This window comes from Sus scrofa, chromosome 8, assembly GCF_054392235.1.
Source record: "Sus scrofa isolate SSC_HxYL_T2T_F1_AM1 chromosome 8, Sscrofa_HxYL_maternal_Yorkshire_Landrace_v2.0, whole genome shotgun sequence".
In the NCBI taxonomy this organism is placed as follows: domain Eukaryota; kingdom Metazoa; phylum Chordata; class Mammalia; order Artiodactyla; family Suidae; genus Sus; species Sus scrofa.
The window spans coordinates 90,714,771-90,737,124 of record NC_139390.1 but is presented as its reverse complement, the minus strand read 5'-3'; the positions used below and the strand labels follow the sequence as shown (position 1 = coordinate 90,737,124).

General features: G+C 38.0%; 1 protein-coding gene across 31 annotated transcripts in view; it reads left to right on the top strand.

Moving 5' to 3' along the window:
* GAB1 (GRB2 associated binding protein 1) overlaps positions 1 to 22,035 on the top strand; it is a 131,346-nt gene extending 109,311 nt beyond the window's left edge. For 18 of the 31 annotated variants that reach the window (XM_084972796.1, XM_084972795.1, XM_084972790.1 and 15 more), the window contains 4 exons: positions 8,657 to 8,750; positions 9,810 to 9,933; positions 16,718 to 16,840; positions 20,050 to 22,035. In XM_084972796.1, coding sequence (XP_084828922.1) covers positions 8,657 to 8,750; positions 9,810 to 9,933; positions 16,718 to 16,840; positions 20,050 to 20,208 — 500 coding nt within the window. In that variant the 3' untranslated portion in view covers positions 20,209 to 22,035. Of the gene's footprint in view, positions 1 to 6,626; positions 6,717 to 8,656; positions 8,751 to 9,809; positions 9,934 to 16,717; positions 16,841 to 20,049 lie in introns of all 31 variants that reach the window. The other 13 variants (XM_003129177.7, XM_084972787.1, XM_084972792.1 and 10 more) reach the window with 1 other exon arrangement.
* Positions 22,036 to 22,354: the final 319 nt, after the last annotated feature.

Sequence of the window (22,354 nt, the reverse complement as noted above, 5' to 3'; positions counted from 1 at the left end):
GCTGGTCACAGGTCACGTGCCTGGCCACCCAGACAGGCCTGGCAGCAGGACCATAATTAGAGCTGGCTCTTTCAGAAAGGGTGTGAGCATCTCAAGGTTTTTATTTGATAACTTTTCCTTTTGTTTCTTTTTGTCCTCATATATAATTTCAATCTATTTAGACATCTTTTTTTCTTTGCATCCAATATGCAAATGTATATTTGGGCATGTATAGATTTATAATTGAGCCCACAGATTGTGGAAGGATTGAGATATAAGTGTCATGAAACATCAAGATCTTTATTTTAATGCCAAGCTGGTTTTTTCCTTATTTTTCCTGTAATTAATGCATGTTAGCAGCAGATCACTGGTTTTTGACACCAAATGTAACAGTTTTATATCTTGAGGCGCCACATAAATACAGAGATGGTATGCCTTGGGGAAAGTTTGGGTAAATTCTGAGTCTTTCCAGCTTTTCACCACTTCCTCCGCTGCCTCCCCTGCCTCTCGTCACACTCTGTAGAACAGAGTTTGAAATTTCCTGGTATAGTCCACCGTTAACAGTTCTACGTGGTAAGCACAAAGCAGAATCAGAAAAGATCCCTGTTTTTACGTTAGGAAAGTTTTAACATCACCTAGGTCTGACAGAGTTCATGCACCCCATATTATTATAGATATTAGCTTATGTATATAAAATACATAAACTATATATATCATATCATTGCATATATGTATAATTATACCTCCCTATGTATGTAGTGAAAGTACTATATATTCTAGTACATGAAAGATTAATTGTCCTAGTCTTCTAAACCAACCTAAGGTGACTTTACTATGGAACAGAACAAAGTAGCTTCTTTGGTTACTTTGGAGATGCTGTTCAGTCTTTTAAAAATTAACTGAACTGGAGTTCCCGTCATGGCGCAGCAGAAACGAATCCGACTAGGAATCATGAAGTTGCAAGTTCGATCCCTGGCCTCGCTCAGTGGGTTAAGGATCTGGTGCTGCTGTGGCTGTGGTATAGGCCGGCAGCTACAGCTCCGATTAGACCCCTAGCCTGGGAACCTCCATGTGCTACGGGTGCAGCCCTAAAGAGACAAAAAGACAAAAAAAAATAAAAATAAAAATTAACTGAACTGTTGAAAGACAATCCTGACCTCATGAGCTAGATGACTGACTTAGTATCTCTGCTTAGAGACGCAATGAACCGAGTAAGCACCCAGAATAAAATATCCATGTAGTTTCTGGCAGAATCAAAATAGTAGAACAGTAAAGAGGTTGCTACAGTCATAGTAATAAAAAAAAAAAAAGGGAGGGCAGAGGGTTACTTTTCTTGTATCCACTCTGCTTTTTAAAATAATAGAAGAGGAGTTCTCATTGGAGCTGAGCAGGATAGTGTACAGATTGACATAGTGTCCATGAGCATGCGAGTTTGATCCCTGACCTCGCTCAGTGGGTTAAGAATCTGGTGTGGCCACAAGCTGTGGCATAGGTCACAAATGCAGCCACAGATCTGGTATTGTGGCCGTGGCATAGGCATGCAGCTGCAGAATTTCCATATGCTGCAGGTGTGGCTGTAAAAAGAAAAATAAAATTAGTAGAATATAAAAGAGGAAGCATGAAAAAGCATTTAATATTACAGGGGAAACTTTGTCAGCTCACTTTAGAACGTTTATAGCTATTCAAGAAGAATATTTTAAAAACCAAATTCAGATCTTGGAGCAAAGTCTGTCCTTAAAAACTACAACTGTATAATAAAGGTCTTGTTTGGTCCTGAAATTCTTCTCATTATGTGTATTTATACCATGTGATGAGTCTGTTTTCCTTTCAAAAATTTTGTGACATCAGATACATGACTCCATCTATTATTGTAGTATCTCTTATTAACTAAACCTCATAATAAGCAAACCTAATTCTATAAAATATGGCCTGATTAGTTTGAAAACTCAGTATAACTAGTTCAACACCCAGTCTAACCAGTTCCTGTGATTTTCTTTGGAAGTGTCTACAGTGAATTAGTGACATTCTAGTCTTGTTTTTACCCCCAATTATAGGCATCAGCTGCTGCAGTGAGTAGTACAGTTGAGTTTTTCAAATACTTCTGAGTTACTGAACTGCAAAAATACATAGATGTTTTAAACACTTATGTTTAATGTATTTTCATGGACCCTTTTACCCATCACCCAACTGTGGTAGCTATATTTTCACCCACACTATTTCTGCCATGATGGTATTTGTTCTTGGTATTTGAACCAAGTTTTGTGTATATTAACAGAAAAGAAAAACATAATTTACATATATCAAATATTAGGAAAGCAGGTGAGTCACTGGAAATGCAGGACAAATTCTGTTTTGATTGCTTCAACTGAAATTTTTATATTTTGATGGAAAAGCCATTTAAGATATTGTGATTTCTCTTAAAGTAAGTCCTTATCTAAATCTATTACAGACTTCATCTCTGCACTTAAGTAGGCCCGTTCAGGCTCTTTCAAACATGATATAGCAGCTGTTTAAGCCTCAAATATGGTGTCTTTATGTTTTATTTTGTTTGGCTTTGTCCGTGCATGGCTTTCAGCAGTCATTTTTACCATTCTTTTTGTTTTGTTTTTTTAAAAAAGCAGTGTGAGGTTACTTCTGGTGTTTTTTTACATTCATTTGGTTAAACTATCTTCAGTCTGGATCTTCACTTTGGTGGAGGAAGCACCCAGAAGATGAATCTAGGAGCTTCCCAAGGTGGATCTTTAAAAACTATTTTTATACTCTAATAAATGTTTAGCAGATGAATAAATGATACTAGACAATATAACTAGATTTTAAAAAACAGGTGTTAAAGTATGAGCTCTCAAGTCAGATTTTCAGTATGGTTAGTTTATAGGAAATGAGTAGAGTGCATTTTTACAGCATAGCCTCTACACACAGGGTTTTTTTTCCTAAATGTTCCCGACCTTCCAGTATAATTGTCATGATTATATTCCCCTTTATACAAGGAGAACATTAAAACAAGTGTAAAAGTTTTTTAGTATGTGACCTTGATGACTCCTTAGAATTAACAGAGGATCATAATGTTGTAAATTTTTCTTCTTTCTTGATTTTTTTTTTTTTTAAGGGCCCAACCCATGACATACGGAGGTTCCCAGGCTAAGGGTCCAGTTGGAATTGCAGCTGCTGGTCTACACCACAGCCACGGCAACCCACGGCCAGATCCATAACCCACTGAGTGGAGCCAGGGACTAAACCCGAATCCTCATGGATATTAGTCGGGTTTGTTAGCACTGAGCCTCAATAGGAACAGCTCTTCTTTCTTGATATTTGAGGTGCCTACTAGAAATAGCATAATCTTTGAAACATCAGATGAGTAAATAATTTAGGCTGATTAATCCTATAATGATAGAGAAAATATGTTTTCCACTTTGAGTCAAATTTATGTAAGCAGTACCTGTTAAAATCAAACTTCATCATGTTTGGACTTTTCAAAGAGGATTCCATCTGCTTCTCTGAAGCATGACCTCATGTGACTGCCTTGACCGTAATGGGAATGATCAACTTTTGAAACAACATTTAATGGCGCTTTTTATTTACCTTCTCAAAGACAAACACAAAATTATGACATTGATCAGATTAAACACCGCCATCTTTAAGAGAACTGCAGTTCATCAAAACAAATTGAAGGGTCTCCGGGCGGTAGGATAGACCGTCTGGTGTGTCTTGGGCCTCAAAACACAAGGAAGAAAAGGTGGCTTCCCTGAAGCAGCTCACCATTTAATGGAGGAGGTAGAAAAGTAAACACATTATCATAATTAGCATGGAAGGGGCTGGGGTTGAGGTAAGCTCTTGGCACGGTTAGCTGACTCCTCTGAGGAAAGTCTGAGCGGGTGAGTGGCAATTAAATGATGGTAGAGGATCTTCTAATCAGAATAAACAGTATACCCAGATCCTTTAGAAAGAGGCGGGACAGGACTGGCTCAGAGTCTTGGGTGGGAGGGAGGAAAGTATGAATGCAGGAACACATGCCAAATGCCTGGCAGGTGCCTCACCCTGGGGCTTTTATAATCCATGCTAATGAGTTTGAGCTTGATTCTGAGTACACCATTAAAGGGTTTTATGTAGGCAAGTAACATAATCAGGTTGGCCCCTAGAAAGCTCATTCTAAGATTTAAGGAGACGATAGGAAAAGAGTTGTATTTTTTTTAATGTAAACTGTTATAAAATCACACTTTTTTTAGCATCTTCTTTAAAGAATGCTTTGCCTAGTTTTCCAAATCCAGGATTCTTAAAGCCTTGCTTTAGAAATGATCAGACAGGAAGGCCTAACAAAGATCACTTTCCTGGTTCTCAGTTGCTCCCTCCAACTTGGAGACCTAGAGTGATTTATTTTTACAAGTTTGAAGGGCACTTGGAGTATAGGTGGAGGTCGTCAAGCCATGCAGTGTGAGTTCATCACTTTCAGAAAAACAGACCAGGTAAATGAAGTGCACATTTAAAAAGGAAAGGACTTCAGACTTGCAGATTTTTTTACTTTCTTGGATGAATGTAAACAAACCAGTGCCATTCATAATAAATAGAAAATAGCATTGATATAGGGAGCTGGGAGAGAAAGTGGATCTAGAGTAACTCCTAGAAGATCTGCTGTAGCAACTGGAGAAAGAGGAAACAGAGCAGGTTTGTGGTGGATCAAAGAGGATAGAATCCACTTTGAACATGTGGTATGAAACCTGCCGAACTTCCAGGTCAGGTAGTTTTGTAGTTAATGCAGATGAGGCTCTTGAGGGAGAGGTCTGAACTAGAGGCTAAGATGTAGCAACCTGCTCTCCACATGAGGGAGCTGATCACATGATCCAAAGGTTGAGAAACCCAGGTGAGGTCGTTTTAACCCCTTAAGGGTTACATCACAATGGGAATTTCCCTAGTAGCCAGTGCTTCTTCAGTAAGTGAAATATGTCATGTTGCTTTGTGTGTTTAAACCTAGTCCGGCCCACTTGTACCTGCCTTGGATTTAAAAGCTGAGGCTCAAACGAGTTACTCTGTTGGCTCTCAGAATTTGAGAATCAGCCCATCTCCAGACGTGGTTCATTTTTGCCTTTACTTTTCAATATTCTGATTTCTTATTCTTTAGTTGACTTTCATCCTTTTCTTAAGCAGTTGGAGAAATAGCCAAGAAATGGCCTCCAGGCAGTAGAGGAGAAGTTCTTAATTAAACCTTTGACGTTTCTCCTTTCTCTCCTCATAAGTAATACTGCACCGTCATCTGAGTACCATTTTCTGAACTCTGTCAGGAACCTAAATGTCGAATTGAGCCTGGCAATAAAAAATACAAAGAAATAAAGCTACCCAAATGCCTAAGTGACTGGGTACAATCCAGTGCAACATTTTTACATTGAGATTTTTGTCCTAAAATCAACCTTAAACTTTGTGTGGAATTGAAAATATATGTAAATTTTATAAATGCTCTGTAAAAAAAAATCTTTTCACTTAATGAAGTATTTTTCTATGAAAAAAAAATATGATTTTACCCTTGAGAAGACGTGAGAGAATTAGGGAATTTTCATGTTGTGTAAGCTGGGAAATCACATCTTCAGAAACTTAAGTTTTTTCTAGATATCAGCAATGAAGTCATCACACTCTAATTTTGCCATCTAATAGATATCAACTGAATTTTGTAAATGCCAAGAAAAAGAGAGAATTTGGTGCCATTGAGAAGAGTTTTAACTCCCTTTTCTTATAGTTGATTTACTGTGTTCTGTCAAATTTTGCTGTAAGCAAAGTAACCCATTCATGCATATAGATGTACCTTCCTTTTCTCACATTAACCATCCAAAAATTCTTGATTGAAATGTTATTGTTACTCTGGCATCGAAGCTTCCAGTGGAAAAAAGTATGAGGCCAACTGCTGACTGTTAAACCTGTACTTTTCGTAAGGCTTTTCAGCGGTACCTGCCTGTGGCAGAGATTAAATGAAAAAAAAGAAAAGAAAGAAAAAGATGGCATCTGAATGTGTGCTTTCAAATATGCAGATTAAAACTAGACAGATTAAAACTAGACAATCTAGACATCTCATCCTTGCAACATGGTGTCACTGGGCAACCCCGGAGGATCCTGGGAAAGAGAATGATGGTCTTGGTTTTGATCTTGGATTAGCAGACATTGCCGAATTGCTTCTCTAGAAGGGCTCTCAGGAGGTGAAGGAGTAGTCAGACGAAGGTTTTTGAAACACCTCCATCAAGTTAAGAAAGTAGGCCTTGGTTGGTACTCTCGGAAGAGATGCCAGATACTAGCAATCTGAGGGATTTTATAATTTTTCATTTGATCCAGTTTTCTAAGGCATGTTAGAAGAATAACTAACATGGCATGCTTTTCCTCCCTTCCTCCAAATAAAGATAACAACTAACCAGGCTTATGCCGCTAAAATGCAACCACCTTTTATTAACACTTTGCTTATTACATTGTTGCATGCAGCTTCCTGGTTCCCATGGTACTGAGCCTGACTGTGTGTGTGTAGCAAGACTGAGGTAGTCTCCACAAAGGGGTCTTTTGTTTATGCTTTTGAGATGTAACATTTCTGCTCAGGGCTCTGTTGCTTTTTTACAGAATCCATTTTTTTTTCCAATTAAATAACATTATATTAAGAGAGTCTTCTTTTTACCAATTAGGTCAAAGTCCTAAAATTTTAAGACCCAAACCCCATGGTTTAGAGCGAACTGATTCACAAACCATAGGTGACTTTGCTACAAGAAGAAAGGGTATGTACTTTAGCACCGCATGCTGGATGGGGTATTGGGAATTTATTTATTCTGTGATGTTTTTTCCTTTGAAAGTAAAGGAGAAAAGCCTTCCATACTATTGCTGTTGTAAATAAAATAAAGCTTCCCAGCACGTCATTTCTAAAGTGAATGCTTCCCATAATTCACAATGAGTCTATATGTCATGCAATTAACAGCAGCAGCATGTTAGATATTTGATAATATATGATATTCAGTCTTGTCCTTTGTATTATTCTTTTAACCTTTTAGATATCAGTGCATTGTTTTCTTTACATTTGTAAACTGCCTGTGAGTTCCAGTTGTATTTAGGTGTAATGTATGTACTATGTATTCTGTTCTGAGACAGTATCAGTCATTTCCTTGGATTCATTATTTTACACTGCTACTTAGAATTTGACTAAATTTGACTGTTGTTAGCCTTTGGGTTTTAAAAAAGTGAAAACATGAGAGATAAATACCTTCAGTGAGCACAGTATTCTGTTCATGTCCATTTTAAGTATTTAGATGAGCAAAATGATTTTATCTTGAACTTAATATACTCTTCGGAAAATCACATCGATTTGGCGGGTATTCAAGTTGACAAAAATAACTGAGTCATAAACCCCAGTGAATCTACATAATCCTTTAAAATGACTACCTCTTTTATAGTTTGAAGATAATCATAGCTTGGTTGATTAGAAGTAAACATATGAGGACAAAGACTGGAGGAAGAATGCCTGGGAAAAAATGAAACTTTTTTCTTTAGAGTAGCAGGATGAAATGTAACTAAAATATTTACCTACTATGTTTAAATAGTCTCCTAAAATATAATTAATATCAGCAAGTAATACTGCTTTGGTTCTTTTGCTCATTTCATGAATTTCTGAGAACTTTGAGCCTGACCTTTAAGGGCCAGGAGCTCTGTGGTATATACACTAGCAGAGTAATTGTCTACCACTGCAGTGGGGTGAAGAAGGAAAGACAGCTTGTAAATAAAAATAATATGTATCTTAACATTTTTTTTTTACTTAATTTTTTAAAGAATACTGTTGGTTAAATGAAGCTAAAAATTTGAGGCAAGTGTTTAATTATGGCCTTTTCTCCAAGCTGAGTTTGAGTATAAAGGCATTTTTATTGCTTTGTTTTATTTGTTTCCAGACTGGGCATGAACTAATTTAAAAGATTTGGTCATTGGGAGTTCCAGTCGTGGCACATCGGAAACAAATCCGACTAGGAACCATGGGTTGAGGATTCGATCCCTGGCCCCGCTCAGTGGGTTAAGGATCCAGCATTGCCATGAGCTGTGGTGTAGGCCGATGGCTACAGACCCCTAGCCTGGGAACCTCCTTATGCCACGGGTTTGGCCCTCAAAAGACAAAAAAAAATTTGGACATTAATTCTTTTTTCAGTCTTTGGTTTTAACAGTTTTGTGTGTTTATTGCTTTCTAAACATCATCACCTATGTATATTGTATAGCTGGTGTTTCAGTGTTGATAATTTGAAACATTTTTATATAGAAAGTTAAATCTCCATGTTTGAGGATAAAATTAGTGAAAAAAATAAAATAAGGAAATAATGAAAAGTATAAATCAAGTAACTAGGAAGGAATTGGGTCACATTACTCTTTCTTATTCTCATTTAGTTTATATTCATAAAATATTCACTTAAATTAAAAAACATGTTTAATCATAGAGCTTTATTTAGGCTTTCAGGCAACAGTCAGGATACATTGTCTAACTTAGCTTTTGCCACCAATTGTTTTAGCTCTGTACCTGTAGGAAAATCATATTACAACTGTGAACTTGTTTTCATGTGTGAAGCCAGCGGGTCTTAGGTGTGTGTACTCTGGCTATAATATGTAAATAGAGATGTAGAAAGAGGATCTTTTTATTTTCCAAATTTCTGTATCCTAAAATCTCTCTTACTCTCTTTTGTTTCAGCCAAGCCAGCACCTTTAGAAATAAAACCATTGCCAGAATGGGAAGAATTACAGGCCCCGGTTAGATCTCCCATCACCAGGAGTTTTGCTCGAGAGTAAGTCTTTGTTTCAAAAAGGTACTTTGATTGGTCATTATTAATGGAAAGTACCTAGAACAGTGGTTCCCAAAGGATGGTCTGGGGAGCCCCCCTTTTGGGATTCTGTGAAGTCAAAACTATTTTCATTGAGATACTAAAATGTCATTTGCTTTGTCCACTCTCCTATTCTCATGAGTACGCACCAGAGACTTCCATAGATGGCATAATATTTGATGGTTTCATTGTGACAGCTAAGAGAGCATTTGTGTATGCTTATATTTTAATTTTTTTCTATGATGTGTAGTATGGTGAATATCAATAGGTATCACTCGTATCAAAAATTTCTAGAGATTCTCAGTAATTTTTAAAAGCAAAAGATTCATGAGGCTAGAAATTTCTGAGAACTGCTCTGAAAAGTACAATAGTTTCTTGTGAGGGGTTTGTTTAATCAAGACTCATTTAAATGTGTATGGGGAAATGAAGAAAATGGATGCATTTACAAACCTGTGTTGAATGTGTTCATGTTTTGTGTGTGTGTGTGTGTGTATGTATAGCCAATTATTAAAAATAGGAATTCTTGTCTGTCTTTGTAAATCTGCGCCTTTCTACTTATCCTCACGTCACTAACAATACTTTTTTTTTTTGGTCCACCAAATAATTCAGTGCTTGCAAATACGCCTTTACAGAAGCAGACTCAAAGATACAGAGAACAAACTCGCGGTTACCAGTGGGGAGCAGAGGGAGGGGCAACATAGGGGTGGGAAAGTGGGAGATACTAACTATTGGGTGTAATATAGCCCCGAGGATGTCCTGTACAACATAAGGAATATAGCCAATATTTTCTAACAACTGTAAGCAAAATTTTTAAATTAAAAAAAAGAATCCCTTTACAAGTAACCGTAAATACTAGTTGTGCATTTGAATGTGCGTGATAAATTGTACTGTAATCAACATGCACTATAAATGACAGTAAGCTTAACTCGCTGGAAGAATGTGCTGTCACTCCTTGGTACTTTGGAGTGGATTGAGGAGCCTCGGTGGTCCAGATGTGTGTGTCACGATCGTCTCTGTCATCAGCTCCTCCAGGTTCCCCCTGTCTCCCCGGCCAGATTCAGTGCACAGCACGACGTCCAGCAGCGACTCGCACGACAGCGAAGAGAATTATGTTCCCATGAACCCAAACCTGTCCAGTGAAGACTCAGTAAGTAGAGTCTTCTCTTAACATCTCTCCTTCCTAAGCAGCCCTTCTGAATCATTCACGCCAGACTTTTTTCAAGTCCATACACCTTACCCACCCATCTATCTCTATCGCCTTCAGGAAAAAGGATACAGGGCAACTTTTTAAAAATAGTATCATAAGGAGTTCCCATGGTGGCTCAGCGATAATGAGCCCAATTAGTATCCAGGAGGATGTGGGTTCGATCCCTGGCCTCACTCAGTGGTTAAGGATCTGGCATTGCCATGAGCTGTGGTGTAGGCTACAGGCATGGCTTGGATCCCGTGTTGCTCTGGCTGTGGTGTAGGCTGGCAGCTGCAGCTCCAATTTGACCCCTAGCCTGGGAACTTCTATATGCCCTGGGTATGGCCCTGAAACAAACAAACAAAAAAAGATAGTATGATGAAGTCTAAAACTAATAGAGGGTCAAAGTGTGGTATCAGTGTCTATAAAGAAGATATATAAATTAGCATAAAAAAATCATAAAATTTTCCAGTTATATTTCTTTTAGTTATATTTCTTTTAGGAGTTTTTGAAACTCTTCAAGAAATTACTTCATACTGGAAACTTTTTTTTTTTTTTGACGAACAGAGCTTAATTATTATTTATCATAATATGTTGTCGAAACATAACAACCAAAATCTATAAAGCAAAGAATACCTGTAGAATCCTATGTGCTGTTAATTTTCACTGTACTCCTGCAGATCTATTTTTACCCTTTCCACCTATGTGGCTCCAGAGGCTGATTTCTTCAGACTGTATCATCTAGGCTCCACTTCTTTGTTTTTTTTAATTACTCAACTTTATTACATTTATAGTTGTACAACAATCATCACAACCAAATTTTACAGCGTTTCCATCCCAAACCCCCAGTGCATCCCCTCATGCCCCAACCTGTTTTATTTGGAAACCGTACATTTTTCAAAGTGTGTGAGTCAGTATCTGTTCTACAAAGAAGTTCATTGTGTCCTTTTTTTAGATCCCACATATAAGTGATAGCATTTGATGTTGGTGTCTCATTGTCTGATTTCACTCAGCATGATAAATTTCTAGGTCCATCCATGTTGCTGCAAACGCCATTTTAATGGCTGAGTAGTATTCCATTGTGTATATGTACCACATCTTCTTTATCCACTCTTCTGTCAAAGGACATTTAGGTGGTTCATACTGGAAGCATTTTTATAATGCGTTTCTCCAAGCCCCACATCAGTGCACTCTTAGAATGAAATAATCTTATATCCAAAGTCTTTTGATAATCTTTCAATAATACATCCTTAGGAAAGGCTTAAAGATCAAAGAAGACCTGTTAAAACCTGATTTCCTTCAGATCGGCTGTTACTACCACAAGGCAGAAAAATTTTATAATAATAGCAGGTATTATGTTTCCCAGAAATCAGATAGTTGCCAGAAAAATACTTTAGATGTTTAAGAATACAAGCCAATTTAAATTTTTAAAAATGTTTTGCTTTCCCTTAAACAAGAGGCTCTGCTTGCTCTGTTGTTTGTATTTTAGTAGATAAGTACATCTGTTGTCATAAGGGTCCTCTCTGAGTAACAGAAAATAAATGAATAAGAAGGATTTAAAACAGACACGTATTTCTTTCTTGTGTAAACGTCTAGAGAGTCAGTTCCGAATTGCAGCAGCTTGGTTCCAGGAGCCCTCGGGGCTCTCTGCCCCTTCCAGCTCCCCAGCCCACTGTTCCCTGAGTCCGGCTCACGTGCAGAGTAGAACCAGAAGATGTTCCAGCCCGCAGATTCCCATTCCAAGCTGCAGAAGGGAGGAAGGGAGGAGGAGCAGAGGCTCTGACCTCATTGCCTCATAAAGAAGGTTCCCAGAAACTGCTGAGTACAAACCATTGACCAAAACTTAGTCTCTGGCCACACAGACAGGAAAGGAACTAGAAAGCATCGCCTCTGGACCAAGGGACAGTGGGCCAGGCCAAAAAGTCTCTTCCCAGGGGAGAAACTGAGAACAGAGTGGGGCACAACCAGGGAGCATCTGAAAAGCAAATACCTAATGTTAAAATTTGGGAATGGGTATCATTCCTATTGCTTTTTTTTTCTTTTCTTTTCTTTCCTTTCTATCCTTTTTTTTTTTTTTGGCTTCACCTAAGGCACATGGAAGTTCCTGGCCCAGGGATCAAACTTGTGCCACAGTCAGCTGCAGCAATGCTAGATCCTCACTGTGCCACAAGGGAATTTCCAAGTTTTATTTTAAAACAGTTCTGTTTAGAGAGTTTAAATATGAAGTCCAGTTTTATCAGTGAATTTATGTCTTTATTGGACTTGAGGCAAAAACTGGTTTCTCACAACCGTGTGTTGTCAGGGACCAAAATTAAGTGACCTAAAAAGCTTGATTTGATGCTTGAACTAATTAACTTTAAATATTACCAAATTTAAGTGTTCAAAGTGAATAATTTAAAATATTTATGTCAACCCTGAAATAGAATACAGACTGTTTATCAATAAATGTTTTCACTAATTTTTCACAGGGCAATTTTTATTAATCAACTTTTGCTTTTGGAGTCACTGTTTTTCAGTTTGATGAGTGGTGTTTTATTATTTTTATTAACTTATTTTTTATTGTACTAAATACCCTCTAGTAATTCTTAGTGCTGCATCAGAGTACTGACACATCAGTTTTCACCTTTAGATGGTTGAATGAATTTTTTTATTACAAAAGTAATTATTTTCTGAGATATTAAGAAGTCATATTTTGTCCCAAATGGTAAATAACCATTAAAATATTGGAAATGACCTGTAATAGGAAAGTTTGAAAGTATGATTTGTTATGAGTAGGTATTAGGTAAAAGGAAAAGACTAGAAAGAAAAACTATTTTTTAAAATCAGAAAGTCAGAGGAAATGGAAATATAAAATTGGTCTTTTAGATTTTGTAACACTAAGCCAGAAAGGTAATTTTGCCTACCGGTAGAGGTATCAAAGTAATTACCAGATGGTGAATTTCTTCTTTTTTTTTTTTTTTTTTTTTTTTTTTTTGCTTTTTAGGGCCTCACCCAAGGCATATGGAAGTTCCCAGGCTAGGGGTTCATTCGGTGCTATAGCTGCCAGCCTACACCACAGCCATATCCTTTTTTTTTTTTTTTTTTTTTTTTTCCTTTTGTCTTTTTGCCATTTCTTGGGCTGCTCCCACAGCATACAAAGGTTCCCAGGCTCGGGGTCCGACCAGAACCGTAGCCGCTGGCCTACACCAAAGCCACAGCAATGCGGGATCCAAGCCATGTCTGCAACCTACACCACAGCTCAAGGCAATGCCAGATCCTTAACCCACTGAGCAAGGCCAGGGATTGAACCCGCCACCTCATAGTTCCCAGTTAGATTCGTTAACCACTGCGCCACAGTGGGAACTCCACCACAGCCACATCATTAACCTTCTGACCGAAACCAGGGATTGAACCCGCATCTTCATGGATCCTAGTCGGGTTCGTTAACCACTGAGCCATGAGGGGAACTCCCCAGATGGTGAATTTCTAAGGCACATAGGCCCTAAGTGTTAGAAATAAGCAAAAATGCCCCAGGTGAAAATACCCATCTTCCATCCACAATAGAAAAGTCAGCTGTGCCCTTTACAACCTACCTGGCTTCCAGGTGTGTTGCCAACTGCAAGGGCCCATCATAGTCCAAAAAACTTCTTCAGGGAAGAATGTGATAGTTACAGCAGTATTTCCCACACCTCTTGGAATTTAGTGTCTTCCTGGGAAACCATAGAAGTTCATAAGATCTAACACCTGCCTGGATTGATGAAGTCCGTAAGAAAAATTAGAGAAATTGAGAAAGGATGGGATCAAATCTGGATTATAGGGACAGTGAAGATTAAATTCTATACATTGAAATGTTGGAGCAGGATCTCTTTCCTATCCTGGCAGTCATAGAGATGGCATAGGCAGTGTCTAATGAAACAGTGAATTGGTGATGGGTGCCTATTCGTTTATACAAAGATTCAAAGTCCAGCATTCGTGAAAGGAACTCTTAACGTAACACCTGAAAGTCAAGTGATAGTACACCATTACTAAAGACATATAGTTTGCAACAATAAAAAAAATATGTTCAATGATGTTAAGCATTTTTGAAAGAATTTTAGAAAAAGCACTACTATTTTTTTTCTTTTAATTCACAGAATACTTGTAAATAACTCTTAGAATCTTAGGGTTTTTCTAAACCATTTTGGGAAAACACTGAAAGGCTAGAAAACAGACAGGCTGTTCCCAGTTGAGATTAGATCAAAGCAAAGAGACTTCCCTGTAACAATACTTGAAGATGAAAAATTTCCAGTTTTAGTGATTATTAGACAGAAAACCACTTAACTAGCAATTCTGAGAAATTCTCTCTAGGAACAGCTTCCTGAGATTAAATGTGTGCATCATATGAACTCAAGGGTTCCTTGCATAGCCTCCAATACCATGAACAAGTCTAGATGTTTGCAATTAGGGAAATTCCGGGTATGGGTTCTGTCTTACATTTGAATACAAAATTGCACACACATACATGCACATACAGAGTATTGCTTGGTTTTCTTATCTGAAAATGAAATGTGGAGTCATTTGGAGAAAAACTTTTCAGATTTTTCATGAATTAGGAAGGGGGAGGAGAACAGCCATAGGCGCTGCTTGACCAACGCTTGCTTAATGGTTTTTTTGTGCCCTACATTTTACGGTCAATACCTCTTAAATATTTTATTAATGGTAGTTGATGAAGTGTGGTTTAAAAACCTGTTGCTACCAATAGGGTGGTCACATTCGGTCGTGCAGGCTTTCTGCTGTGTACAGGATGTTGTCTTTACAGTAGACCCTGCACACACTGCATTTGAGTGCAGGTGACCCAGGCCATGTCCCACTCACCAGGCTCTGGGTCCTGGCACAGAACTCTGTCACCCCAGAGGAAGAAGCACCTTTTCCAAATCACAAAACTATTTCACAAGGGCTGTCTGCAGCCCTGCTTATAAATGAAGGGAATAAACTCAGTGTTTTCCTAGAGATTGTCCTTTCCCTAAATTGTAGCTTACTCTGTTTAGCCTGAGCCGAAAAAAAAAAAAAAAAAATGGAGTAGCCATATGGGGGAATCAGCAGACCCAGATATATGCAGTTTCCAAATTGCATTGTTCGTACTAACAGGTATAAAATCGTCAGGTTCATTACATCATTACGATTTTCTTCAGAAGTATGAGAGGACATGTCAGCTGTAATATCTATGTGATAGAAGACTCGAGGGTGAAAGTCCATAATGAATATGCAGTCGGCAACACTTCTAGGTGAGGTTAAAGGCCTGGGAGTTCCCGTGGCTCAGCAGTTAATGAATCTGACTGGCATCTGTGAGGATGCATGTTCGATCCCTTGCCTTGCTCAGTGGGTTAAGGCTCTGGTGTTGCCCTGAGCTGTGGTGTTCATCAAAGACAAGGCTCGGATCCTGCGTTGCTGTGACTGTAGCATAGGCCGGCAGCTCCAGCTCCAGTTGGACCCCTAGCCATGGGAACCTCCGTATGCCGAGGGTGCAGCCCTAAAAAAAGCAAAAAATAAGGCCTGGAAGGCATTCCCATCATGGCTCAGTGGAAACAAATCTGACTAGCATCCCTGGCCTTGCTCAGTGGGTTAAGGATCCAGTGTTGCCATGAGCTGTGGTGTAGGTCACAGACGTGGCTCAGATCTGGCATTGCTGTGGTGTAGGCCAGCAGCTGTGGCTCCAATTTGACCCCTAGCCTGGGAACCTCCATGTGCCATGGGTGAGGCCCTAAAAGACAAAAAAAAAAAGGCCTGGAAGCAAGTTGGTTTTGGGAGCTCATTTGGAAGACCATCATAATCAGAGTAAAGGGTATACATAGGGACGTAAGTTCACATTATCCCTTTTTATTTAGCATCGTCTTTAATAGGTTCCTGATAACCTATTTCTTTTTCATCTTTCTGCCTCAGGCTTTTTCATTCTTGTTATTTATTGCTGCCCTCTCTCTTCCTTTTTTCTTTTCCTAGAGAGTAGTCCATCTGTTGTACAGGTCCTATTAATATAGAAGCGATAGAGCTAAGAGGAGGCAGAAAATTGAGTGGTAAAAATTCCAGATGGTCGAAATAAAGTAGACTTTGCCAGTACAGTTGGTATTCATAGCCTTTAGTTACTGCGCTTATTCTAAACTAATTTTGATGTGAAAGCCTTTAAATAAAATACAGAACTTCTTTAAAATTTTAATTTGAAAGCTTAGTGTCTTTCTACTCAGCCAGCTTAGTCAATCCTTAAAAAAGAAATTAATCTGAAAGCAAAGACTGCATATATCCCATAGTTAAAGAATGTGATCGAGGAGTTCCTGCTATGGCTCCATGGGTTAAGGATCCAGCATTGCCATAGCTGTGTTGTAGATTGCAACTGTGGCTGGAATTCAGTCCCTGGCCCAGGACCTTCCATATGTTGTGAGTGTGGCCAAAAAAAAAAAAAAAAAAAAAAAAGCAAGCATGTGATTGAGTACAGTTATCATTCCATCATTTTATCAGTGTTCGGGTAGAGCTCTTGTAACTGTAGCTTAATGTGCCAGTCTTAATCTGAACTAAGTTTCGCTTTTCAAACTACTTTTAGCTTGCTTATCTAAGCTATATTTTCAGCAAATTTTTAATGTTATTTATTTTTCTCCAATCCCCAAAGATCATTTAATTTTCTAAGGAGACATTTCTTCAAGCTGTGTCTTCCTGAAATTAATGTTTGACAAACAAGGTGATAAGCAGTATGTCCCAGGATTGTTTGACAGTGGATCTTGTTGTATTACACTTTCAGAATCTCTTCGGCAGTAATAGTCTTGATGGAGGAAGCAGCCCAATGATCAAACCCAAAGGAGACAAACAAGTGGAATACTTAGATCTAGATTTAGATACTGGGAAGTCCACACCACCACGTAAGGTAAGTGAAGCCTTGTTCTAGAAGTACAAGTAGCTAGCTTTTAAGCCTGAAGAATCATGTCTCCTTTGGGGGATTTTATTAATAGTATTAATATGTTTCATTTAAATGTAGTAAAGTCTATTACTTAATGCTTTTTTATAAATCACAACGTTATGCAGATTGGTACATTTGTTTTTTCGTTTCTAATGGTATGGAAGTCACACACTTACTACTTTTTAAGTTGTTGCCACTGAAACGCTAACTTAACTAAATTCTAAAGTTCCAAAATCTTCACTCCCTTTCCGCTGTTAGCTCAAATTACTCCCTTTCTGACCTACTTGCTAATTTTGTCCCCAAATTTGGGGGATTTTGTTGTTGTTGTTGTTAAACACACAAATGGGACATTATTAGTGGTGGTGTTCTTATTATATAGAAAGTGTTTATTTACATGTCCCTACATTTTTACCAACTTTTTAAATCATTTAGTCAACTGTTTTTAATCATTCTTTTTTAGTCATTAATATTAACTTTTTTTAATCATTTAATCATTGTTTTAATCATTCCTTCTTGTATCGTAGACCTTCCTTCTCTAATCAGTTTTCTTCCTGCTTCCTTTAAAAGTTTTAGTAAAAGTCTGTTGATGGTAAATCCTCACACTTTGTGTCTAAGTGAAATGTCTTTATTTTGCCTTCATTCTTAAAAAAGAGTTTGCGGTTGGAGAGGATCAGTTTTTGAGTTAACAAGTCTTTTTTTTGTATTTTTTTTTTTTGTCTTTTTAGGGCTGCACTTGAGTCATATGGAGGTTCCCAGGCTAGAGGTTGAATCAGAGCTACAGCTGCTGGCCTACACCATAGCAACGCAGGATCTGAGCCTCGTCTTCGACCTCTGCCACAGCTCACAGCAACGCCAGATCCTTAACCTACTGAGCAAGGCCAGGAATTGAACTTGCACCCTCATGACTACTAGTCCAGTTCATTAACTGCTGAGCCACGACGGGAATTCCAAGTTAACAAGTCTTGACTGACAGTTTCTCTCAACACATGGGACATACTGTTTTCTAACATCTGGCTTCCATTGTTCCTCTTGAAAAGGATACTGTCAACCTAAACTGTCACATTTAGAATGGATAAGCAAAAAAAATAAATAATTACACAGTATCCAGGAAAAGATTATATATTTTATAATTGTTCAGTCAAGAGTTGTGGTGAGAGTGTTATAAACAGTTAATAAGTATTAAGGGTAAGAAATAATAAATTGGTAGGATGAAAAGTATTCTTTCTCCATTTTATAAGCTAAATTCGTATATGATTTAAATTGAAATAAATTCCAGATATTTAGAAACATGCTAAGAAAAAAAAGAAGGGATAAGCAGTGAGATCCTACTGTACAGCCCAGGGACCTATATCCAATCTCTTGGGACAGACCATGATGAAAGATAGCATAAGAAAAAGAATGCCTATCTATGTATGACTGGGTCACTGTGCCGTACAGCAGAAATTGACACAATGCTGCAACTCAACTATAATAAATAAAGTTCTTTTTAAAAGTATGCTGTCGATCTAATTATAATTCCTTTGTAGGTGACTGGTCTTTTCTGTCCGGCTGATGTTAAGATCTTTCCTATATCTTTGGTGTTCTCCAGGTTCACGACACTGTGTCTAGATATGTAGACATAGATTTTTATTTATTCTTCGTGATAGAAGTTATGCAGTCTTTATTTCTAGATTCATATTTTTTGTCATTTCTGGGAAAGTCTCAATCGTCATCTCTCTAAATACTGCTTTTCCACTATTCCCTTTATTCTGTCATTTAAGGTTTCTGATTGGATGTTAGAATTTCTCATTGTTTTTCATACCTTTTACCACTCTTTCATATTATCTGTTTTATCATGTCTTTATGCTTACTTGGATAATTTCTTGAGATCTGTCACGAAGTTCACTAATTCTCAATTCTTCTGCTTAACCCATGTGTTTAGTTTTTAATTTTACTATTTTATTATTATTTATATTAAAATACTAATTATATGATTTTTATTTTTCATTTCTAAAGTGATGTTCTACCTGTATTTTTTCAAATATGCCTAGCTGATTTGAAGGGCTTCTTATTCCTTGGTTATTCCTTGTATTTAATTTTTTAATTCCTTTAAACGTTTTATAAACTTGTCTTTCATACTATTTCTGCCACGTTTTCAGTATCTGAAGTCCATGGAAGTCTGAATCTGTGTTTACTCTTTCTGCTAACTCACACACTTGATAGCTTGTTTCCTGGTGTGTTTCATATATTTTTATTGCGAATTTATTTTGCTGAGCCTACCCATGGGAAACCTGCAGACCTAAATTTCCTTCAAAAAGGATTTGCTTCTACTAGGAAGCAAGTGATGCTGCCACCCTAGAACCGCCTCAGTCCGCTCTGGGTGATGGCCTAACAGGATTGTTTCCCAACGCCTCCTAACAGCATTGCCCATATTGGCATTTATCCTAAAAATGACACTGTCTTGACTCTTCAGCAGCTCTTTGCCCCTCCACTTCCTTCACACCTTGGTTATTTCCCTTAATTTTTAGCAAGCCCGGCAATGCATTAGTAATCACATTTATTTTAACTTAGCAAATATCTAGTTGTATTTTACGATTTTTCCATTCTTGAGATACTCCTTTTCAAAAACTCCTCTCTTAGCTCTGAAAGCAAACACTGGTATGTGTTCTCAAGACTTAAAATTAAGCTGAAGCTAAAGGCTAAAGACAAACTGTATCTTAAGATAAACCAGGTGTCTGCTCTCTTTTATAAGAATTCCATCTCTGATGGGAGCATCAGTTTGAATTATTAAATATGGGAGGAGGGGGCGTTGTTTTGTTTTTCTGCTTTTTAGAGCCACAAGTGCGGCATGTGGAAGTTCCCAGGCTGGGGGTCGAATCAGACCTACACCACAGCTCATGGCAACTGTGTGAGGCCAGGGATTGAACCCATATCCTCATGGATCCTAGTCAGATTCATTTCCACTGCACCACAATGGCAACTCCAGATAGAGTGATTTTAAATTTAAGGGGAAAACAGAGTACAGTTAGGAGAGAGAGAACATGGTTAAACAGAGGTAGTTAACATTATTTTTTTGGTGACGCCGTAGAATATCAAGAGTCATTCGCAGTGCATGTGTGTCTGTGTTTTAAGGTTGGAATTCACTCAGAAGCACTCCTTTTATATGGGTGTTTATAGGTCTTTCCTTTGCTTTTTAGCAAAAGAGCAGCGGCTCAGGCAGCAGTGTAGCTGACGAGAGAGTGGACTATGTCGTGGTTGACCAACAGAAGACCCTGGCTCTGAAGAGCACCCGGGAGGCCTGGACGGATGGGAGGCAGTCCACAGAGTCTGAAACACCAGCCAAGAATGTGAAGTAAAAACGCCACTTTGCTGTCTCTGAACAAAAGAGGACTGAATGGTAAAGAGAAAACCCTATTTGATGGAAAAGGACTTGACTCTTTGACTCTAGGTAGAGTTGAAGTCAAAGGAACTTTCAGACTGAGTCAAGCAGTTGAGACTGTCATTGGTGCTTTCTGGTAGCTGAACAACTCATCACATGTACATAATGTGGGAAAATAGTATTGTTGGGTTCCCGGAGAAGCATTTGTCCCATAGTTAACACACTTTCTTAGTATTACTGTATTTATGCACTTTTTCATTTAAAACATTGGTTTGGGTCTTCCCACATGGATGGTAACATGGTTCCTTTGGGAGTTCTTATTCTTCCTCACACTGCTCTAAGAACGATGCTGAGTGAACTAAGCTACTTTTAGTTTGGGAAACTGCTCTTTAAAATGCAGGAACACCATGGAAAGGAGAAGTTGAGTCACAGCCTGCCTTTCTACCCGAACCATCACATGGTAACCTGTTAGCTTAAAACTCCAGAATAGGGTTGGACTCATCATTCATTGCTTTCCGAAGTGCTCAGCTTCATGTATGTACTGGTATCAGGACTCAGTTCTCTGGTTCGTGTATATTTAGTTTTCAATGGTGGAACTTTATTATATTTTGTTAATTACAGTGTTTTTGGTTCATTGAGTGAAGATTTTGCCAGGTGGGATCTTATACCTTGGAAAGAGTAAATAATTACACTACCAAGTAAGTGTACAAATCACTGAGGTGTGCTCTGTGGTGATGATGTGCTCTCAACACTCGCGTTTAACACGTATTAAACTGTTTTGGCCAAGTGTAGGTTATATAACTAATCAGGTACGTACCAAGCACTGGTGTGCTGATAACACTGATTGGGTTTAGACAAGGAGCTTTAGTTCTGTTCTTGCTGGTCCTTTAACATGGGTTTCCGGTTTGAAATTGATGACACATGGCATTTACTGTTAGTTTTAGCAACATACTGTGATTTTTAGACAGTCATTCAGATGTATTACTTTAAGAATGAAATTCTATCTTTTAACACCATAGTGCCCTATGATTTTTTTAAAAACTTAATATTCTTCTTGGCCTTATCCTATTTAAATCCCTATGCAATTAATGTTTTATATCTGCATTTTTAAAAAAAATAGATGTCTCATAAATGATTCTCCTATGTAGCACCTATTGCTTTTCCAGTAAAAGAATGATTTTGTACTGTGATTTATATTCACTGCCCCAAATACCGTAAATATTGGAGCCTTGCTATAATGTGAAATATTATAGTCATGGACCTCTTCCAACCAGATTTCTGAAACCACGGAAGCTATCGTATAATTCTGTCTCACCTGTAACATGGTCCTGTGACAAGGCTGTCAAGACCACAAATGATATATAGTGAGGCTACAGTTGTATTTATCTGTCTTGGCTTTACAATGTAATGTAGAAAGCAGGTATAGTTGTTGGCTTGTTTGTTTGTTTGTTTTTTTAACTAAGTTACATACAATCTCTTATGTATTGATTTGGAGACATACTAACAGTTTTTGGAGGGGGCACAGAGATAGGAGAGCCCACAGCTGAGGCCTGTCCCCTCCATTCAGACCTCTTACTGTTGCCTGAATACACAGATGTGCCCAATTTCCGGCCCCCTGGCCACTGTACTGTGCCTAATCCATGTAATGAGTTTATGTCCCCTCCATGAACTAAAAGTGTTCATAACAAGATCAACTGTAGACGAGTCACATTTGATGCTTTTAAATGTTTGCTTCTTTTCAAACAAAAACTAAAACGCAGAACTGAATTTTGAGGTGGATTTTTAAATAAAAATGATTGTTCGAGTTTGGTGTGCGCAAGCTGTTTTATAATGACGCCACAAGAGAAAATCCCAAATTGGTACACTGTACCTGAAGTATCAGAACACACAACGCAGTTCAAGTATGGAGATACTAAATTGTGTTGCATGGAGGATAAACCTACTTTGAGATTTAGAACACAACAATAAATATCACTAATTCAAAAATAGGAATCTTGCTTTAAAGCTACCGATCAGAAGTGTCTAAGGCAATGATGAATTTTTTAGTGTCATTTCTCAATTTTTTACACGTTACCGTTTTTGAAGACCTACAACACTCTAATTTGTAGAAAATTTCCCAGGGT